General features: G+C 40.9%; 1 protein-coding gene across 3 annotated transcripts in view; it reads left to right on the top strand.

Annotated features, from left to right (window-relative positions):
- WDR64 (WD repeat domain 64) overlaps nt 1–18310 on the top strand; it is a 137587-nt gene that overhangs the window by 13967 nt on the left and 105310 nt on the right. The window contains exons 1-6 of one of the 3 annotated variants that reach the window (XM_032862932.1): nt 5499–5538; nt 7423–7525; nt 9089–9192; nt 12832–12861; nt 14103–14213; nt 16869–17083. In XM_032862932.1, the coding sequence (XP_032718823.1) occupies nt 7468–7525; nt 9089–9192; nt 12832–12861; nt 14103–14213; nt 16869–17083 (518 nt within the window). In that variant the 5' untranslated portion in view covers nt 5499–5538; nt 7423–7467. Of the gene's footprint in view, nt 1–5498; nt 5539–7422; nt 7526–9088; nt 9193–12831; nt 12862–14102; nt 14214–16868; nt 17084–18310 lie in introns of those variants that run through there. The other 2 variants (XM_032862931.1, XM_032862930.1) reach the window with 2 other exon arrangements.

Below are 18310 nucleotides of genomic sequence, written 5' to 3'. Positions count from 1 at the left end.
TCTATTTTCAACTTTTTGAGGAACCTCCATACTGTTTTCCAGGGTGGATGTACCAGCTTGCCTTCTCACCAACAGTGCAGGGTTCCCCTTTCTCTGCATCCTCACCAACACCTGTCATTTCATGACTGGCTAATTTTAGCCATTCTGACTGGTGTGAGGTGGTATCTCACTGTGGTCTTGATTTGTATTTCCCTGATGCCCAGTGATGCTGAGCACTTCTTCATGTGTCTGTGGGTCATTTGGATGTCTTCCTTGTGGACATGTCTGTTCATGTCTTCTGCCCATTTCTTGTTTGGATTATTTGTTCTTTGGGTGTTGAGTTTGATAAGTTCTTTATATATTTTGATTACTAGTCCTTTATATGATATGTCATTTGAAAATATCTTCTCCCATTCTTTCTGTTGTCTTTTGGTTTTGTTGACTGTTTCCTTTGCTGGGCAAACTGTTTATCTTGATTAAGTCCCATTAGTTCATTTTAACCCTTGCTTCCCTTGCCTTGGGTGATGTTTCTAGGAAGAAGTTGCTGCAGCTGAGTTCAAAGAGGTTGCTGCCTGTGTTCTCCCGTAGGATTTTGATGCATTCCTGTCTCACATTGAGGTCTTCCACCAGTTTTGAGTCCATTTTTGTGTGTGGTGTAAGGAAGTGATCCAGTTTCAATCTTCTGCATGTGGTTGTCCAATTTTCCCAACACCATTTATTGAAGAGACTGTCTTTTTTCCATTGTATATTCTTTCCTGCTTTGTCGAAGATTAGTTGACTATAGAGTTGATGGTCCATTTCTGGGCTCTCTTATTCTGTTCCATTGATCTGTGTGTCTGTTTTTGTGCCAGTACCACACTGTCTTGATGATTCCAGCTTTGTAATAGAGCTTGAAGTCTGGAATTGTGATGCTGCCAGCACTGGTTTTCTTTTTCAACATTTCTCTAGCTATTCGGGGTCTTTTCTGGTTCGATATAAATTTTAGGATTATTTGTTCCTTTTCTTTGAAAAAAGTTGATGGTATTTTCATAGGGATTGCATTAAATGTGTAGATTGCTCTAGGCAACATAGAAATTTTCACAATGTTTGTTCTTCCAATCCACGAGCATGGAACATTTTTCAATTTCTTTGTGTCTTCCTCAATTTCCATCAGGAGTATTCTTAGTTTTCTGAGTACAGAGTCTTTGCCTCTTTGATTAGATTTATTCCTAGGTATCTTATGGCTTGGGGTGCAATTGTAAATGGGGTCAACTCCTTAATTTCTCTTTTTTCTGTCTTGTTGTTGCTGTATTGAAATGCAACTGATTTCTGTGCATTGATTTTATATCCTGCCACTTTACTGAGTTCCTGTATGAGTTCTAGCAGTTTGGAGTAGACTCTTTGGGTTTTCCACATAAAGTACCATATCATCTGCAAAGAGAGTTTGACTTCTTCTTTGCTGATTCGGATGGCTTTTATTTCTTTTTGTTGCCTGATTGCTGAGCTAGGACTTCTAGTGCTACATCGAATAGGTGGTCATAGTGGATATCCCTGTCATGTTCCTGTGGATATCCCTGTCATATTCCTCCACTGTGAAGAGTTTTGATCAAGAAAGGATGCTGTACTTTGTCAAATGCTTTTTCAGCATCTACTGAGAGTATAATACATTTCTTGATATTTCTTTTTTTAATGTACTATATCACATTAATTTATTTGCAGATGTTGAACCACCTTTGCAGCCCAGGAATAAATCCCACTTGGTTGTGGTGAGTAATCCTTTTGATATACTGTTGGATCCTTTTGGCTAGTATTTTGGTGAGAATTTTTGGATCCAAGTTCATCAGGGCTATTGGTCTGTAATTCTCCTATTTGATGGGGTCTTGGTCTAGTTTTGGGAATCAAGGTAATGTTGGTCTCATAAAATGAGTTTGGCAGTTTTCCTTCCACTTCTATCTTTTGGAACAGTTTCTGGAGAATAGGTATTAATTCTTCTTAAATGTTTGGTAGAATTCCCTTGGGAAGCTGGTCTTTTGGTACCAGTTGAGACTGGATTTGTGACCCAGAATGTGATCTATTCTGGAAAATGTTCCATGTGCACTAGAGAAGAATGTGTATTCTGTTTCTTTGGGATGGAATATTCTGAATATATCTGTGATGTCCATCTGGGTCCAGCAGGTCATGTAAAGCCTTTATTTCCTTGTTGATCTTTTGCTTAGATGATCTGTCCATTTCAGTAAGGGGAGTGTTAAATCCCCTACTATTATTATATTATTGTTGATGTGTTTCCTTGATTTTGATTATTAATTGGTTTATGTAATTGGCTGCTCCCATATTAGGGCATAGATATTTAAAATTGTTAGATCTTCTTGTTGAACAGACAATTTAAGTATGATATAGTTTCCTTCCTCATCTCTATGATAGTCTTTGGATTAAAATCTAATTTGTCTGATATAAAGATTGCCACCCCAGCTTTCTTTTGATGACTTAGCATAGTAAATTGTTTTCCACCCCCTCACTTTAAATCTGGAGGTGTCTTTGGGTCTAAAATGAGTCTTTTGCAGACATCATACTGACAGGTCTTGTTTTTTTTATCTGTTCTGATACCCCGTGTCTTTTGATTGGGGCATTTAGCCCTTTTACATTCAGGATAATGACAGAAAGATATGAATTTAGTGTCATTGTATTGCATGTAAGTTGACTGTTACTGTATATTGTCTCTGTTCCTTCCGGGTCTACGTTGCTTTTAGGCTCTCTCTTTTCTTAGAGGACCCTTCCAATATTTCCCATAGGGCTGGTTTGGTGTTTGCAAATTCTTTTCATTTTTGTTTGTCCTGGAAGCTTTTTATTTCTCCTTCTATTTTCAATGACAGCCTAGCTGGATATAGTATTCTTGGCTGCATTATTTTTCTCATTTAGTGCTCTGACTGTATCATGTCAGTCCTATCTGGCCTGCCAGGTCCCTGTGGATAGGTCTGCTGCCAACCTAATATTTCTACTATTGTAGGTGACAGACATCTTGTCCTGAGCTGCTTTCAGGATTTTCTCTTTGTCTCTGAGACTTTTAATTTTTACTATTAGATGACGGGGTGTTGACCTATTTTTATTGATTTCGAGGGTGGGTTCTCTGTGCCTCCTGGATTTTGATGCCTGTTTCCTTACCCAAATTAGGGAAGTTCTCCACTATAATTTTCCCCAATATACCTTCTGCCTCCCTCTCTCTTTCTTCTTCTTCTGGCATCACAATTATTCTAATATTGTTTCATCTTATGGTATCACTTATTTCTTGAATTCTCCCCTTGTGATCCAGGAGTTGTTTGCCACTCTTTCTCTCAGCTTCTTTATTCTTCATCATTTGGTCTTCTATATCTCTCATTCTCTCTTCTGCCTCACTTATCCTAGCAGTAAGATCCTCCATTTTTTATTGCACCTCCTTAATAGCTTTTTTTATTTCAACTTGGTTAGATTTTGGCTCTCTAGTATCCAAAAAGGGATTCTCTAGTATCTTCCATGCTTTTTTCAAGCATGGCTAGTATCTTTATAATCATCATTCTGAACTCTAGTTCCAACATCCTACTAATGCTCATTATGTCCCTAGTGGTTGGTACTGCCTCTTGTTCTTTTTTCTGAGGTGAGTTTTTCCACTTTGTCAGGTTGTCCAGAGAAGAACAGATGAATGAAAGAACAAAATGTTAAAAGGATAATAACAACTCCAGAAAAATATAAATATAAGTGTAAATATATATATATACATATATAGATCTCAAGGCTGGTGAGTTGTAAGAGCCACACACTTGATTTGCGGTATATATTGGTCTGTTAGAAGAAACTGCCTCCCAAAATTGTAAAGGAAAAAAATATATATATACAAAAATAAGGGTAAATATGATGAAGGGATGAATATGACTATAAAGATGAAAATTAAAAAGATTTTTAAAAAGGAATTAATAAGATAAGAAGTTGGGGAAAAGAAAAATAAATAAATAAATTTTTTAAAAAGAGAGAATGTGATCAGGCAGGAGTAGAACAAAGCCATACACTAGATATAGGGTATATTTGGGTCTGTTAGAAGAAACTGTATCCCAAAACTTTAAGAAATACATATATATATATATATATATATACATGTATATATATATATATATATGTTAAATACAGTGAATGGATAGCATATGACTATAAAATTGAAAATTAGAAAAAAGATTTTAAAAAAGGTGTTGAAACAAGATTTGGTTAAAATAGGAAAGAGGAAAAATTTTTCAAAAATAAGAAAAGAGGGGCACCTGGGTGGTCAGAGGGTTAAGCCTTTGCCTTTGGCTCGGGTTGTGATCTCAGGGTCCTAGGATCAAGCCCTGCATGGGGCTCTCTGCTCAGCGAGGAGCCTGCTTCCCCCTCTCTCTCTGTCTGCCTCTCTGCCTACTTGTAATCTGTCTGTCAAATAAATAAAGAAAATCTTTAAAAAAAAATAAGAAAAGAAAAAATAGAGTTTTAAAAATTTAGCTTTGGAAGACTAAAGAATCATGGGGAGGAAAGCCATGAATTCTAGGTGCCGCCTTCCACTAGAACTAGAATTCTTCAGTTCTCATTAATCAGTGAACTTGGTCTTGGCTGGATGTTCTTGCTGATCTTCTCCGGGAGGGGCCTGTTGCCGGGACTCTCAGGTGTCTTTGCCTGAGGCCAAATTGCACCGCCCTTGCCAGGGGCCGGACTAAGCAATGTGCTCGGGTTCGCGCTGGAGCTTTTGTTCCCTGAGCGCTTTCCATACCGCTTGGGAGGACGGGAATGAAGATGGCGGCCGCTGGGTCTCTGGCCAGAGGAGCTGAGAGCTCAGGGCCCCACTCAGTGCGCCCTGGGAGAAAAGACGTCAGTCCCTCTTGTCTCCCTGGTCTCAGGCCGTGCTCCGAGCTCACCCGGCCTGTGACTGAGCATTTCTGTCTCTGGCGTGGGGCCCCGTTTGGAGTCTCCCCAGACCGGGCAGATTCCTGCTGCGCTGCTTCTCCCAGAGCAGGAAGGGGAGTCTCCCTGGAGCTGCCACTTGTGTCCCTGCTTGAAGAGCTGTGGTTCTACTGCCTCGGATTATGATTTAAGGTAACCCTGAGCTGATTGCTCACTGCTCAGCTCCGTCTCTACCTGCGGCTTCCCCACTCCGACACCTGGGAGCTCTGCTACACTCAGACACCCCCCGTCTTCCTGTGACCCTGAGGGTCCTGAGACCACACTGTCCCTGTAAGGGCTCCACCCCCTGCTTAGCCTCTGGAGCGACGTCCCTCCACGGAGCTGACTTCTGAAAGTTCCGATTTCATGCAGCTGCTCTACTGCTTGCTGTTAAGTGGATGATGAAGGCTCCTCACCACCACCATGGTCTCTCCCCATATACCGCCTCGGATTCACTTCTCCACAAGTCCTACGTTCCAGAAATGGTCACTTTTCTGTTCATAGAATTGCTGCTGTTCTTTTCTTTGATCTCTTGTTGAGTTTGTAGGTGTTCAGAATGGTTTGGTAACTATCTTAGCTGAATTCCTTGGACCAGAGGAAATTTAAGTCTGCTTCTCCTCTGCCATCTTGCTCCTCTGACCCATCCAGGTACTTTCTTATCTTCCTATTTACTACGTAATCTAATCACGATTTCCTCATTTGATTCTGACACCAAGGTGTGAGGTTGGAGTTATTATTTTTTACAGGTGGGGAAACTCAGGCACAGAGAAATTAAGGGAGGGCCCTGAAGTCATGGGACTAGTAGGTCTAGAACCTGGCTTTAGACCCAAGTGCTAGTCAAAAGAGCCAATATAGCCTGTCAAAGGCCAGCCTTCCACATTTGTTCTCAGACACTTAACAGATATGCTGTTGCTGTGTCTGTAAGAATTACTGCAAAATTGCAGATTGAGTTAAATAACCATCTGTAAACTGCTTTCGCAATATAAGTATTATAGACATACAGAATGTTATCTCAAATTCAGTGATAATACATATGGTGTGCAGTTCTCTGACCCTGAGAAACCCTGGAATTCATTAGCACAGAAATTATCATCTTTAACATCATCAATTTACATTATTATCTAAAAATTATGCCTCACTGTAGTCTGGAGTTAAATTGGTTGCAAGCATTTGCCATGTTTTTGTTGCATTTTGTGCAAGGAATGTAAATCAAACTGAATTGCACTTTAAAAATGCGGATATGATAGGCAGAATTCTAAAGGTGCCCCCTTCCAAGATCCCATGCCCTGGTTATTCAATCACACACTAATTTAGCTACTGCTACAGAAGGATTTTGCAGGTGCAATTAATGTTGCTAATCAGCTGAATTAAAGTAGGGATATTATCTGGGATTATCTGCGGTGGGGTGGGGGGCAGTGTGATATTTGAAGGGCCATTGCTGGTGTGAGACAGAGGACCCATGTCCTGAAACAGAAGAGAGACCTCTGGGCAGAGCCAGCAGGGAAACAGGTGGGTATTATGGAGGGCACGGATTACATGGAGCACTAGGTGTGATGCATAAACAATTCTGTTACACTGAAAATAAATAAATAAAATTTTTGAAAAATAAAAAAAGCTAATATATGGCTGATTTTGATTATTTTCAGTCAACTTGGTCTCTAGATCTTTTATACCAAAAGCGTGGCCCCTCATGAGGAGCTCATGAAATGCAGAAATGCAGAAATGCAGACTCTGTGGCCCCACCCCAGACCAACTAAATCAGAATATGCACTTTAAAAGGATTCCCAGTGGTTTGTACATACGGTTAATGTTCGATTCGCCACAGTTCATTCCTTCATTCACTGACAAGCGCTAACTAGGCTCACCTGTATGAGAAACAATTGTGTCCTTCATTTATGAGAATTTTACTTATTCACAAGACAACTGAAGAACAGCTATCTTATTTTTCAAATTCCTTGGAATTACAGAATTTGACAATTTATCTACAAATAAAGAATACTCTTCCTCCTTGGGATTCTCTCATAGTAATTTATTTTCATGCAGTGCCTAGAGAGTAACATTTGGAACAGTTAAATAGAGAAACTATACTATCTCTTAAATGCTAAAACTCCCCTTAGTAGGGATGAAAAAACTTGCCCAGGAAAATTTATGGAAAATGGGTAGGAATGGCCAAATTCGATGTCAAGGTTCGCAGTGGGGACCCTGTCTGATGAAGCCTGATTTGATTGCCAAACAAAAATGTTAGCTCCTAAAAGAACTGTGAGTCTGAGCAAAGACACCAGCCTGGCACACCAATTCATCCACCAGAAAGAAGATTCAGCAACTGTGTAGAAATCATGGGCCATCAGCATAGGATGTGTTGAATATATTTAGCTGCCTTCTCTCGATACGGACAATGCCCTGGCATTTAGAAAGCAAGGTGTTGACCATTCATCCAAATTAAACTTTAACTTAACCAATATCAAACCTGTTATGTTACAACCAATTTTGAGATACTGCACATGTTTATATGCGTGTTGTTTGGCATTTTAGATCTTTGGATACTTCTCCTCTGAAGAAGATTCTCTTGCATCCCAGATGGATGAAGAAAATTTGGTTTTCCTTATTTCCAGAAAACAGCGAGTTGTAATTTCAGGTGATATTTTTAATTTCCTTTCCAAATGAATTTGGGTTTTAACATTTTCTCAAAAAAAATTGGGAGCTGAAGACAGAAATTACACCTGCAGTTGAAAATAGTCCAGGTTGGGGGGGCCAAAGGAGAGGGAGTGGTGGTAGCTTGGAACAGGACAGTGTTCTTAACCTTCCTTTCATTAGTTTTTCTTTATACTGTTTTCATGCTTGTTTCAGTATAAGGGCTCCCTAGGAGTCTTTTAGACATTTTTTCCCCGATTGCACCCCCTGCACTCCTCCCCAACTCCATGACACTTTAACATGTCGGATGTACTATGTATCTGTTTATGTAAGTTTGTGTATTTGTGCTTTATACACAAAAAGAGCAAGACTCATTTATGTCCCCCAAGAACCAGTCTGTACCCCCTTGAGGACTGTATTTTGTCTTTTGAGAATGCATGGATTAGGCTGATAACACTGGAGTATGAGATCTGTCCACTTGCTTTTCTGAAGAGCTTACAATTATGAAAACTGATCATGCTGGAAAGAGGTCCCATATATATGGTTTTATCAATTCAGCACATAGGCAAAAAACAAACCAACCAAACAAAAAACCATGAAGGAATTTTTTTTTTTTCAAAACACTCAAAAACAAACAAAAAATCCTTAATAACAACATTAAGGTGGTTTTATTCTCTTATGCCCAAAAGCCCGAGATCATATTAGGCTTTTACTCTGTGTAAATCATGATGGTGACTGTTCAAAGGAAGGATTCCTGAGAGATGTGGAAATCTCAAAATGGAATAATTCCCAAAGATGTTTGCAAAACATGTTCTCTGCAAAATATGTGGCAGGAACATGAGTATATATACATTTTCTCTAGGAATTCATGCAGCACATTGATTGGGAAAGTGTCATAGATTCAGATTAGTATCTCCAGGGATGATGATAAAGCAATAAGATGTCCATCGACAGATGAATGGATAAAGAAGATGTCGTTCATATCTACAATGGAATATTACTCAGCCATCAAAAAGGATGAATACTTACCATTGATATTGACTTGGATGGAACTGGAGGGTGTTTTGCTGAGTGAAATAAGTCAGTCAGAGAAAGACAATTATCATGGTTTCACTCATGTGGAATATATAAAACAACACAGAAGATCATAAGGGAAGGGAGGGAAAATGGAAAGGAAGAAACTCAGGGAGACACACCATGAGAGACTCAACTCTAGGTAACAAATTGAGGGTTGCTAGAGGGAAGGTGGGTGAGTGATGGGATAACTGGGTGATGGGAATGAAGGAGGGCACATGAGGTGATGAGCATTGGGTGTTATATGCAACTGATGAATTATTGAACTCTACATCTGAAACTAATGAGGTACTATATGCTGGCTAATTGAGTTTAAATACAAAAATTAGTGCTAAGAAAAGCAACAGGTGCTGAGTTTTATGGTTTAATCTGCTTTTTCAGCAAAAAGGTAAAAAGTTTCTTTGCTTACTCTTTTCTTTTAAAAACAAACCTAACAAATTAGTTTCAGGATCTTGACTGCTGGGAATTAAAATGCATATTATGTTGTTGGCAGGTAGTAGAAGACGGGATGTGATTAAATGCATTGTCAAGGTCCCTCAGTTGGATTTACTAATCACAGCTTCTCAGAAAGGATTGATAACAGTCTTTAATAGCCAGGTAATTTGACAGCTTGGATTCCCCCCACCTCCCTCTTCCCTTCCTCCTTTCATTCACGTGTTCATTCGTTCTTTCCCTCCTTTGTCTCTGTCGTCTATGCACTATGCATACTTATCAGGTACAACAGCAAACATAAACATATTTCAGAGTTATTCCAAAAAATAAAGACAGATGTTGCTAAAAAGAGAGGATTGCTGAGCCCTGGAGCAATTTTTGAGATTTTGGTAACTGCATTTGGCAGTGTTCCTCAGGTAGTATTTTTTTTTTAAATATTTATTTGTTTGTTTTAGAGAGAGACAGAGCACGAATGGGAGGGTCAGAGCGGGAGGGAGAGAGAATCTTAAAACAGACTCTGTGCTGAGCATGAACCCAGACACAGGGCTCCATCCTAAACCCTGAGATCATGACCTGAGCTGAAAGCAAGAGTTGGAAGCTTAACAGACTGAGCCACCCAAGCGTTCCTCAAGGAGTCTTACCAAACCATGTGGCATCAGCATAATTAAAGGATGATCCTGGATAACTTCTTGGATTAAATCAGAAAAACTCACGAGACAAGTGATTTTGTCAGAATCCTAACAAGTATAGAGGGTCCCAACAAGAACCTTGGACTTGGAGTTAAAAGGTGGTTCACATTCTGGCTCCTATGTTTTACCAGCTAGGCTGTTAAATAGGGAACTTAATGAGGCAACTTATTATGCCTCTTCTCACATTTATGAAATGACACCAGAACCAGTCCTCTCTCCCTCAGCGGCTGTAGTGAAGGTAAATGACACAATGAACGTAGAAGCATTATATGAACAATAAATTCCCATGTCCAAGTAGGACATAACTATTATTGTCACTTCTAAATTTATAAGTTTTGGGCTTCCACTTCCAAACCATGCAAGATTGTATTGGAATGTGTAATGATATAGACCACACAGTATTTCACTATGAAAATAAAAGGGACTATCAAAAAAATAAATATCAAAGCAAATAATTCCAGTGATGGGTTCATTTCCAACTAGAGATAAGCTTTATACAAGTAAACTATAATTTTTTTTTATTTTATTTTTTTTTAAAGATTTTATTTATTTATTTATTTGTCAGAGACAGAGGGAGAGAGAGTGAGCGAGCACAGGCAGACAGAGAGGCAGGCAGAGGCAGAGGGAGAAGCAGGCTCCCCGCCGAGCAAGGAGCCCGATGTGGGACTCGATCCCAGGACGCTGGGATCATGACCTGAGCCGAAGGCAGCCGCTTAACCAACTGAGCCACCCAGGCGTCCCCAAGTAAACTATATTTAAAATGATCATCAAATGATTACAATTTCAACAGTAATGTTTAGCCCTTCAGGGATCAAGCTTCCTGGGCCCCGAGGAGGGGCAGTTGACGGTTCCTGGTGTGGACACGGAGCCTGGCGTCCCTGCCCAGCTCGGGCACTTGCCAGCTGTGTGTGTGTTACCTATGCATCTCCATGCCCTGGCTCCTTCATTCAGAACCGAGGCAGCTGTGCTGCTGGAATTAATGCACACAAAGTGCTTACCTAGCACCACTGTGAGCACTCAGAACATGGTGGTGGTTGCAATCACGGACAAACAGTGTGAAAACAGAACTGCGTGGCCTCATCTAAACATGAAAACTTTCCTCATTCTCCTTTCTCCTTGGTGCCTTAGTTCCCTTCTCATTTTCTTTCATTTCCTCAAAGATAGAACAAAGATGGAATGTAAAGAACACGAGAAGAAAAATAATGATCTTCCTGATGACATAGCTCAGGATTATGTGAAATAAGTGAGGGGGCCTTTTCATATACCACAGACCTCTCTCTCACGCATGCACGCACACACACTCATTCACCCATGCTTAGAGGTACATACGTGTACATTCACAAACACATCTGTGTCTTATAAAAACCATGCAGTTGGAGAGAAAAAAAATGCTTAAAAATTACTTGAAGATTTGATACACCAGTGGCTCCTGGGTGGCTCAATGGGTTAAAGCTTCTGCCTTCAGCTCAGGTCATGATCCCAGGGTCCTGGGATCGAGCCCCGCATGGGGCTCTCTGCTCAGCAGGGAGCCTGCTTCCCCCCCTCTCTCTGCCTGCCTCTCTGCCTGTTTGTGATCTCTGTCTGTCAAATAAATAAATAAAATCTTTTTTAAAAAAAGATTTGATACACCAGGAATAAACAGCATTTTGAATGTTGTGTGTCTTACATATAGGATGACACATTCTGTGAAAAGCTAATGTTAAGGTAGGTCACAGGAAAAATTTATTAAAAGGTAGTCATGAACAACATAAAATATAATAGGTTAATCCATAATTTAGGCTCTCTGTAAAGTACAATACACATAGTTAAGGATTTTCACGGTGTTCTCTAGAGGGTTTGGTGATAGACACTGTAAATGTCATTAACAAAAATTCTTCCAAAAAAGGCTAGGTTTTCAAAATTCAGAAGATATCCATCAGGATTATGTAACTTTTAAGGGTGGTAAAAGAAACTGAAGCATGTGCTTTCCATTAAGGATGGAAATAGAGAAGTAGGAGAGGAAAATCACAGGAGCTCTGTTCTGGGCTCCCCAGTTTCCTGAGGGCACTTAATATTTCCTGTCTGGAAAAACGTCCCTGGATGGAAAAGCGTCTTTGAACTCTTCAGATGAAAGACAGTCTGAGATGACCATGACTAACAGTTTTAGGGATCTAATTTAAGTTTCCCTCTTTTCACGTAATCTATTCCTTCTGGGCAGCCGTTTTCTGTACTTTTCCCAAGACCACATGACCATGCAAAAGAAACTAGGTCATTCATAGACTTCAAATACTGACCTTGACCTTGAAAGCAATTAGCATGCCCTAAGGGGAGAAGAGGTTGCTCTGGTAGCTTACAGGCCTGTGTGGACTAAATCTATTTTCTCTACCTGCACGTACCCAGGCGTGAAATTCATGCAGTAGATAACTTATCCAGTAAGAGAGGAAGCCCACTGGGTAGAAGGTTCTTGTGTCTCTCAGGAACCTGAGAGGTAACTTCCAAATGAAGCCGTAATTTTCCCCGCACACCAAGCTGTATTCATACTGACCTAGTTAGCATCCTTTCAGACCACTCTTGCCGTTGCTGTTAGTATTATTTTGTATTCCCTCTTTTTGATATCCTATGTTGCTCTGAAAACTAAAGAATATGAGACAGTTTGCAAACGGAAAAATCATTAGTACAGTGTAATCTAAGAGCACAGTTATCAGGCTTAAAGGCAAGTCACAGAAGCACCAACTGTGGGGCGCTTGGGTGGCTCAGTAGGTTAAGCATCTGCCTTCTGCTCAGGTCATGATCCCAAAGTCCTGGGATAGAGCCTTGGGTCTAGCTCCCCACTGAGTGGGGACCCTGCTTCTCCCTCTCCCCACAGCCTCTGTTCTCTCTCACCATCTCTGTCTCTCTCTTTCAAATAAATAAATAAAACCTTAAAAAAAAAGAAAAAAAAAAGAAGCACCAACCGTGTCCAAAGCCAGCAGTGAATCATTCTACAGAGCCAGGTTTTTGAGGGAAAGGAGGAAACTCACAGAAGGTAGGAATGACAAGTAAAATTAAACCGTGGAGATATGTTCTTTTAGAGCCAACTTTCTCAATTTTTATTATAGTGCCAATGAGCTTTCATTCTTCTCTCCTTTGTTTATAGATGAGAGTCCAGACCAGCACCAGTGTTACGGTAAGTACATGTTATAAACTCCTAATGAAGTCCACTTTGGGAATGTGCTGACGGTTCCTCCATTACTAGTCACAATCTCAGTGCAGATCAAATAGGCTCTAAGAATAAGATGTCTTCATACTGTGAGTCTGTGTGACTTGGATCCGCACTAAACCTTGAGCAGCAGCAGAGGACCCTCACCTCGCTTACTGAGGTTAAATTTATTTCAGAGAAGCGCTTGGAGACATGACTCCCTGGAAGCTTCCATTTAAAAGTCTCCCTAAGGTTTTCCTGAGCTCCCCCTAATGAAGAACTAAAAAAAAAAAAAAACAAAAAACCCAACACTCTCCAAGTTGTGAGAACTACAAGGAAATGGCCAAGGGAAATAACTTGAAAACATCGTAAACTTGGAAATTGCAGAAAATATTTGAGTCCGATTTGGTAATTTACTTAATCCATATTGCTACTCGGAGAAGTGAACTTGCATTTGTAAAGCTGTGACAAGTTGCTCTCAGAGTCCCACCTTGGCTTTGTGAGAGGTGTAGGGACATGCTTGCCTTTCCGTCCTGCTTACAGGCACTGAAGGCCCTGAACCACCCAGGAGGGCACCAGACCACCTGGCAGACGAGTCTGCCTTCTCTCTAAGCCTCGGAGCCTTCGCTTCTAAGGCTGAAACAAAGGTTAGAATTCCTAACGTAGGTCTGAAATCCATGCCATAGTGTCGGGTGCACAGTAGGCCCTCGTCAATGGGGACTGTTTCTCTGGCCTTGTTGTGTGCGTTGACGTGACCGATCCCACCCATGCCAGCTTGGTGACTTCAGGCAACGCAAAACAGACTCACCGGGCTCAACTCGGTTATTGACCGGATGATCACTGAGGTCTTTAATAGCTAAAACTTGTGTGCATGGGGACAGGGCCGGAGAAGCGGCTTAATCTAGCCTCCCCCACTGCCCTGTGGAGAGGTGTTCTCCCCACAGTGAAGAGTGCACAAAGATGCCTGCTCTGCTGGTGTCTCTTTGCCTCCAAGGAGCTGTAACAGGCATGAGCTCGTTCCTCACTCTCCAGCTGACAGTGCTGAGAAACTCAAGGGAAGTGTCAAAGGGCGAAAGAGGAGAGCCTCTTCTCCAGACATCAGAGAAGAGACATTGCAAGGCTCCCCTGCAAGGAGATGTAACTGACCTACTCTTTAGTAAGTAACCATGACCTTGGATAGACCAAAACATATTACACCCTCCTCTCCCAATTCTGTATTTTCCCCTCAGGACACCTCCTGGATCACAGGATGTGATTACCTCTCACAGCTGAAAAGAATCGTTGCCACTACAGAAAGGACCATTATTGTCTGGGATTATAAAGCTCAAGGCAGTGGCCAGGTACGGTGCCAAGAGGAACCCTCCAAGTACCGAGTTTTCTCTTCCACCCCACGAGGATGTGAGCAGTCCGCCTCCTCTGCCCAGTGTCAGTTCCTCATCTGTAAAATGGGGGGGTTTAACTAATCCGGTCCACAATTAAACAAGTTCAGCGTTAATATTCTGTGAGGCTCATTAAAAAGGAACACTCTTTCCATTTAGTGCCTGTTTAATTTGGTGAAACTTGTTTTGTTTTTGAGAGAGAGAGAGAATTTCTTCCTTCTCTTATACCCTTCTCTGAATCCAGGTATTAACTTTTTGATTATGTTATCAAGTTCAGAGCCTTTCCCTCCAGTTCAGCTTCATTTGCTAAGAAAATTACTAAAAATCAAATGACTCATTCTGGCAAAATGTCTAACGGGGCAGATGCCAGTGTTGTTCCTTCAGTGCCTGACATGTTACCACTGAAGTAATTTACAATATTTACCGAGCACTCGCAGACGTATAGAAGTCATGAACAGGTTCCCTGCACTCAAACGAAACTCAGTCTCGAAAGATGTCATGAAAAGACATAAAATATAACATAATGGTATAGCAAACTATACAGTAAAAACAAACAAACAAAAAACAAGGGCACTAGGAGTTCATGGAGAGGCAAGATTGTACAAAAATGCCCTCAGGAAGTGGCTGACTTCAAAGGACGGGGAGGATTAAGAAGTAATTAGCCTTCCTCCGTGCCCTGCTTGTCCCTAGGCTCAGTGAAAAACCAAACTTGTCATTCCTGTCCCCATTGTTGCACCCAGCGCATGATGCCAGGATGACTTGAAAGAAGGCAGATTGTTGCCTCGTGTCCTTTGTTATGGGATGTGTCACCGTCTCACGGTCTGCAGCCTCTTTTCCATCCAGCTCTCTCCAGTTTTCACTCTCACTTGTCAGCCCCATGGAAGCCTCCAGCTCCTTGAGGCCGTCCTCTTCCGTTTGTCCCCTTCCTCTCCCTTCTTTGCCTTCCTGCCTGCACCAGCTGGGCAGATCATCTGGGCTGAAGCCATCCCCACCTCCCACTCTCCTAAATCCTTTGAAACTCCAGTCCTGGTGAGATGTGACAGCCTGTTTCTGCGCCCTCACGGAGGCTCAGCCCTCCTGGAGAAAAAAACACGAAGCCACCACCGTTCGCATCACTGTAAATTCAGGGTCTGCAGACTCCTCTGAGGATTCACTGGTTCTGTCAACGTCTTTCTTGTCCTTGCCAAGTTACTTTCCCATCCCTGGCAATATCACAAAAGGGTGTTATTGTCCTCAGGCTCTCTCCCTTTCAGCAGATGTACTTGTCCCTATTTTCCTGAGAAATTTGAGTCTATGAGGCTTGTCCTCTTCCAAATTCGGGCTCTCCCACCCACAGCTTCAGTGAGGACACCCTACTTTCTTCCTTCCTTCCTCTCTCTGGAGGCAAAATATCCTTGCATCCGCCACTCCCATTCCCTCCTGCCTCATGCAGGGCCAAGCTCTTCCCTTTTTATCTTTTTTGACCTTCATCTGTCCTGGGCTCCTCATGTCAGTCGCCTCTGAATCTTTCTCTGGACCAGTTCATGCCAGATCAAAGGTCTGTAGGTCCAGACCTGGGGACCTACAGTGGCCTCTCCAGTCACTCGTTATCATAGCACCCTTGTTTATTTCCCCAGAGCACTTCCCACCATCCAAATGAAATGCTGTTTTTATACCTGCATTTCCTGCACTGGAATGGTAGTTCTGCCACGTCAGAAACTGGCCTTCTTTATCAGCAAATGCCCCATGCCTAGAACAGCTCTTGGCATATCATAGGTGCTCTGTGATTATTTGTTGAATGACTGAATGATGCTCTAAATATGTTCAAATCTCACTCATTCTAGAGGAAACAAAACAAAAAATTTTTATTTTTTTCAAAGATTTTATTTATGTATTTGAGAGAGAGAGATAGAGAGATAGAGGGAGATGGAAAAGCAGGCTTCCTGCTAAGCAGGGAGCCCGACATGGGGCTCAATCCCAGGACCCTGGGACCATGACCTGAGCTGAAGACCGATACTTAACCGACTGAGCCACCCAGGTGCCCCAAACAAAAAAAATTTTAAATACTCTTTTCTTCTATCTTAGGTAGAGACTGAATTCTGGGACAGCCCTCGTTGTACAGCTTAGTGAACCCAGCACAACAGCCCAGAGGCAGCTTGATAGATGCTTGCTGAATGTTTCTGGACAAACTTGGATGTTAGGATATGTATTTCCTGATAACTTCTTATGACATAATTGGGGTGTTAATACTTGATTTTCCTATTTTCCCATACAGTTTTACGTCAGCAGTCTTATAACAGCCAAACCTTCTTATGCTTCCCATTAGTATTGCCTTACAAATCCAAGAGAGGGACATTCATAGCAACCAAACAGAAAATCTCATTAAAATATTGAGCCCAAGGTACCTCACCTTTTTCCCAAAAGGTACCCAAAGCACAATGCTGGGCTCACAGTGAATGTTCATTAACTTTTACTTGGTTAACTTTTTTTCTTTTTTCAAATTTCTTTAACACAATGTGAATATCTAAAATTAAAAATATCAGAAAGTAAGACTTTCATCAAATAATAGGGCAATGATTACTATGTGGACATTTAGAGCAATGTAACAACTCACTGAAAGCATCCTTCTGCTTCTAGGAAAACTATTTCGTCATAAAGCCTATGGATCACTGCCTTCTTTGTGTGTGTGTCGTGTCTCTGCCCAACCAGCTCTGCAGAGACGACATCCTCTTGGGGGATGATGGTGGTTTCGTGAACAAATTCACAGTAAACAGTGATGACTTTGGCCTAAAGCAGGCAAAATCCAAGAAAAAACTACAAAGCCAAGTCTTAGACTCAAAGAACTTTAAAAGGTAAGGGTATCACATGGGCAGTTGAATTTTTCTAATAATAGACAATGTTCAAGTATTTGTATAGTGAATGCAATGTACCAGGCCCTATGGTAGAGATCTGAAATACAAAGCCGAACAAGAAACACTTCTTACCTCAAGGAACTTCCAGCATAACTGGGAAGAGAGAGAGGAAAATTAGCCACTGGAATTCCAATTGTAAATGTTATTGACAATTAAAGTCTATAGGTACTTGAGCGAATTAAAGTGTGTAAATTAAATGAAAAAAAAATTAAATCATGAAAAAACTGTAAATTATATATATGACTATTTGCTAGCACTTGAATATAGAAAAAGATCCTCAATGTAAAAGCAATGGATACAGAATTCAAAGAAAAAATTGGGTAGATGTGAAAAAAAAAAATTTCTGGACATCAGAAGATAACATTTTAAAAGTAAAAAACTGAAGGGGCACCTGGGTGGCTCAGTCAGTTAAGCGTCTGACTTAATTTTGGCTCAGGTGATGATCTCACGGTCCTGGTATCGAGCCCCACGTAAGGTTCCATGCCCAGCAATGAGTCTGCTTGAGGACTCTCTCTCTCCCTCTGTCCCTCCCCCCACTCACTCTCTCTCTCTAAAATAAATAAATCTTTAAAAAGTAAGTAACAAACTGTGATAAATATACTAAATATGAGAAACAATGGGTTAATACTCTTTAATAGTTTCGGCAGTTCAATTAGAAAATAATCATTCCCCAAGAAAAATGGGCAAAGACTGTGAACAGATAATTCATGCACAGACACACATAGTGCAAAGAGTCAATAAACATTTCAAAGTGATCATCAGGCAAAAATGCTAACAATTCTCTCCAAATGCTGGGATTCTAGGTGATTTTTTGTTGTCTTTATATTGGACCATCTTTTACATTTTTACAGTAAATATATATTACTTTTATTAGCAGAGGAACAAAGAAGTATTCTTAATCAAAGAAGTACAACTTAAAATTGGATAAAATTTCTCATTTCTAACAATGAAAATGGGGTAGGGATTGAAAATGGGGTAGATTCTGTAAACGGGCAGTCTCACAGACTATCAGTGGTGGAAGTATGAGCTTGATCCCTTTCAGGAGAGCAGTCTGGGAGATGCATTGAGTGTCTTAATAAACCTTTCTACATTAGGACCCAGGATTCCCATGCATTTAAAAATATAAGTATGGTTATCACAGCATTGTTTCTAATAGTAAAGTCACTA

Source organism: Lontra canadensis, unplaced genomic scaffold (assembly GCF_010015895.1).
Source record: "Lontra canadensis isolate GAN:19392208 unplaced genomic scaffold, GSC_riverotter_1.0 scaffold24, whole genome shotgun sequence".
Classification (NCBI taxonomy): domain Eukaryota; kingdom Metazoa; phylum Chordata; class Mammalia; order Carnivora; family Mustelidae; genus Lontra; species Lontra canadensis.
Note: the sequence above shows the minus strand (reverse complement) of the source record. Positions and strands in the feature narration are given on the sequence as shown.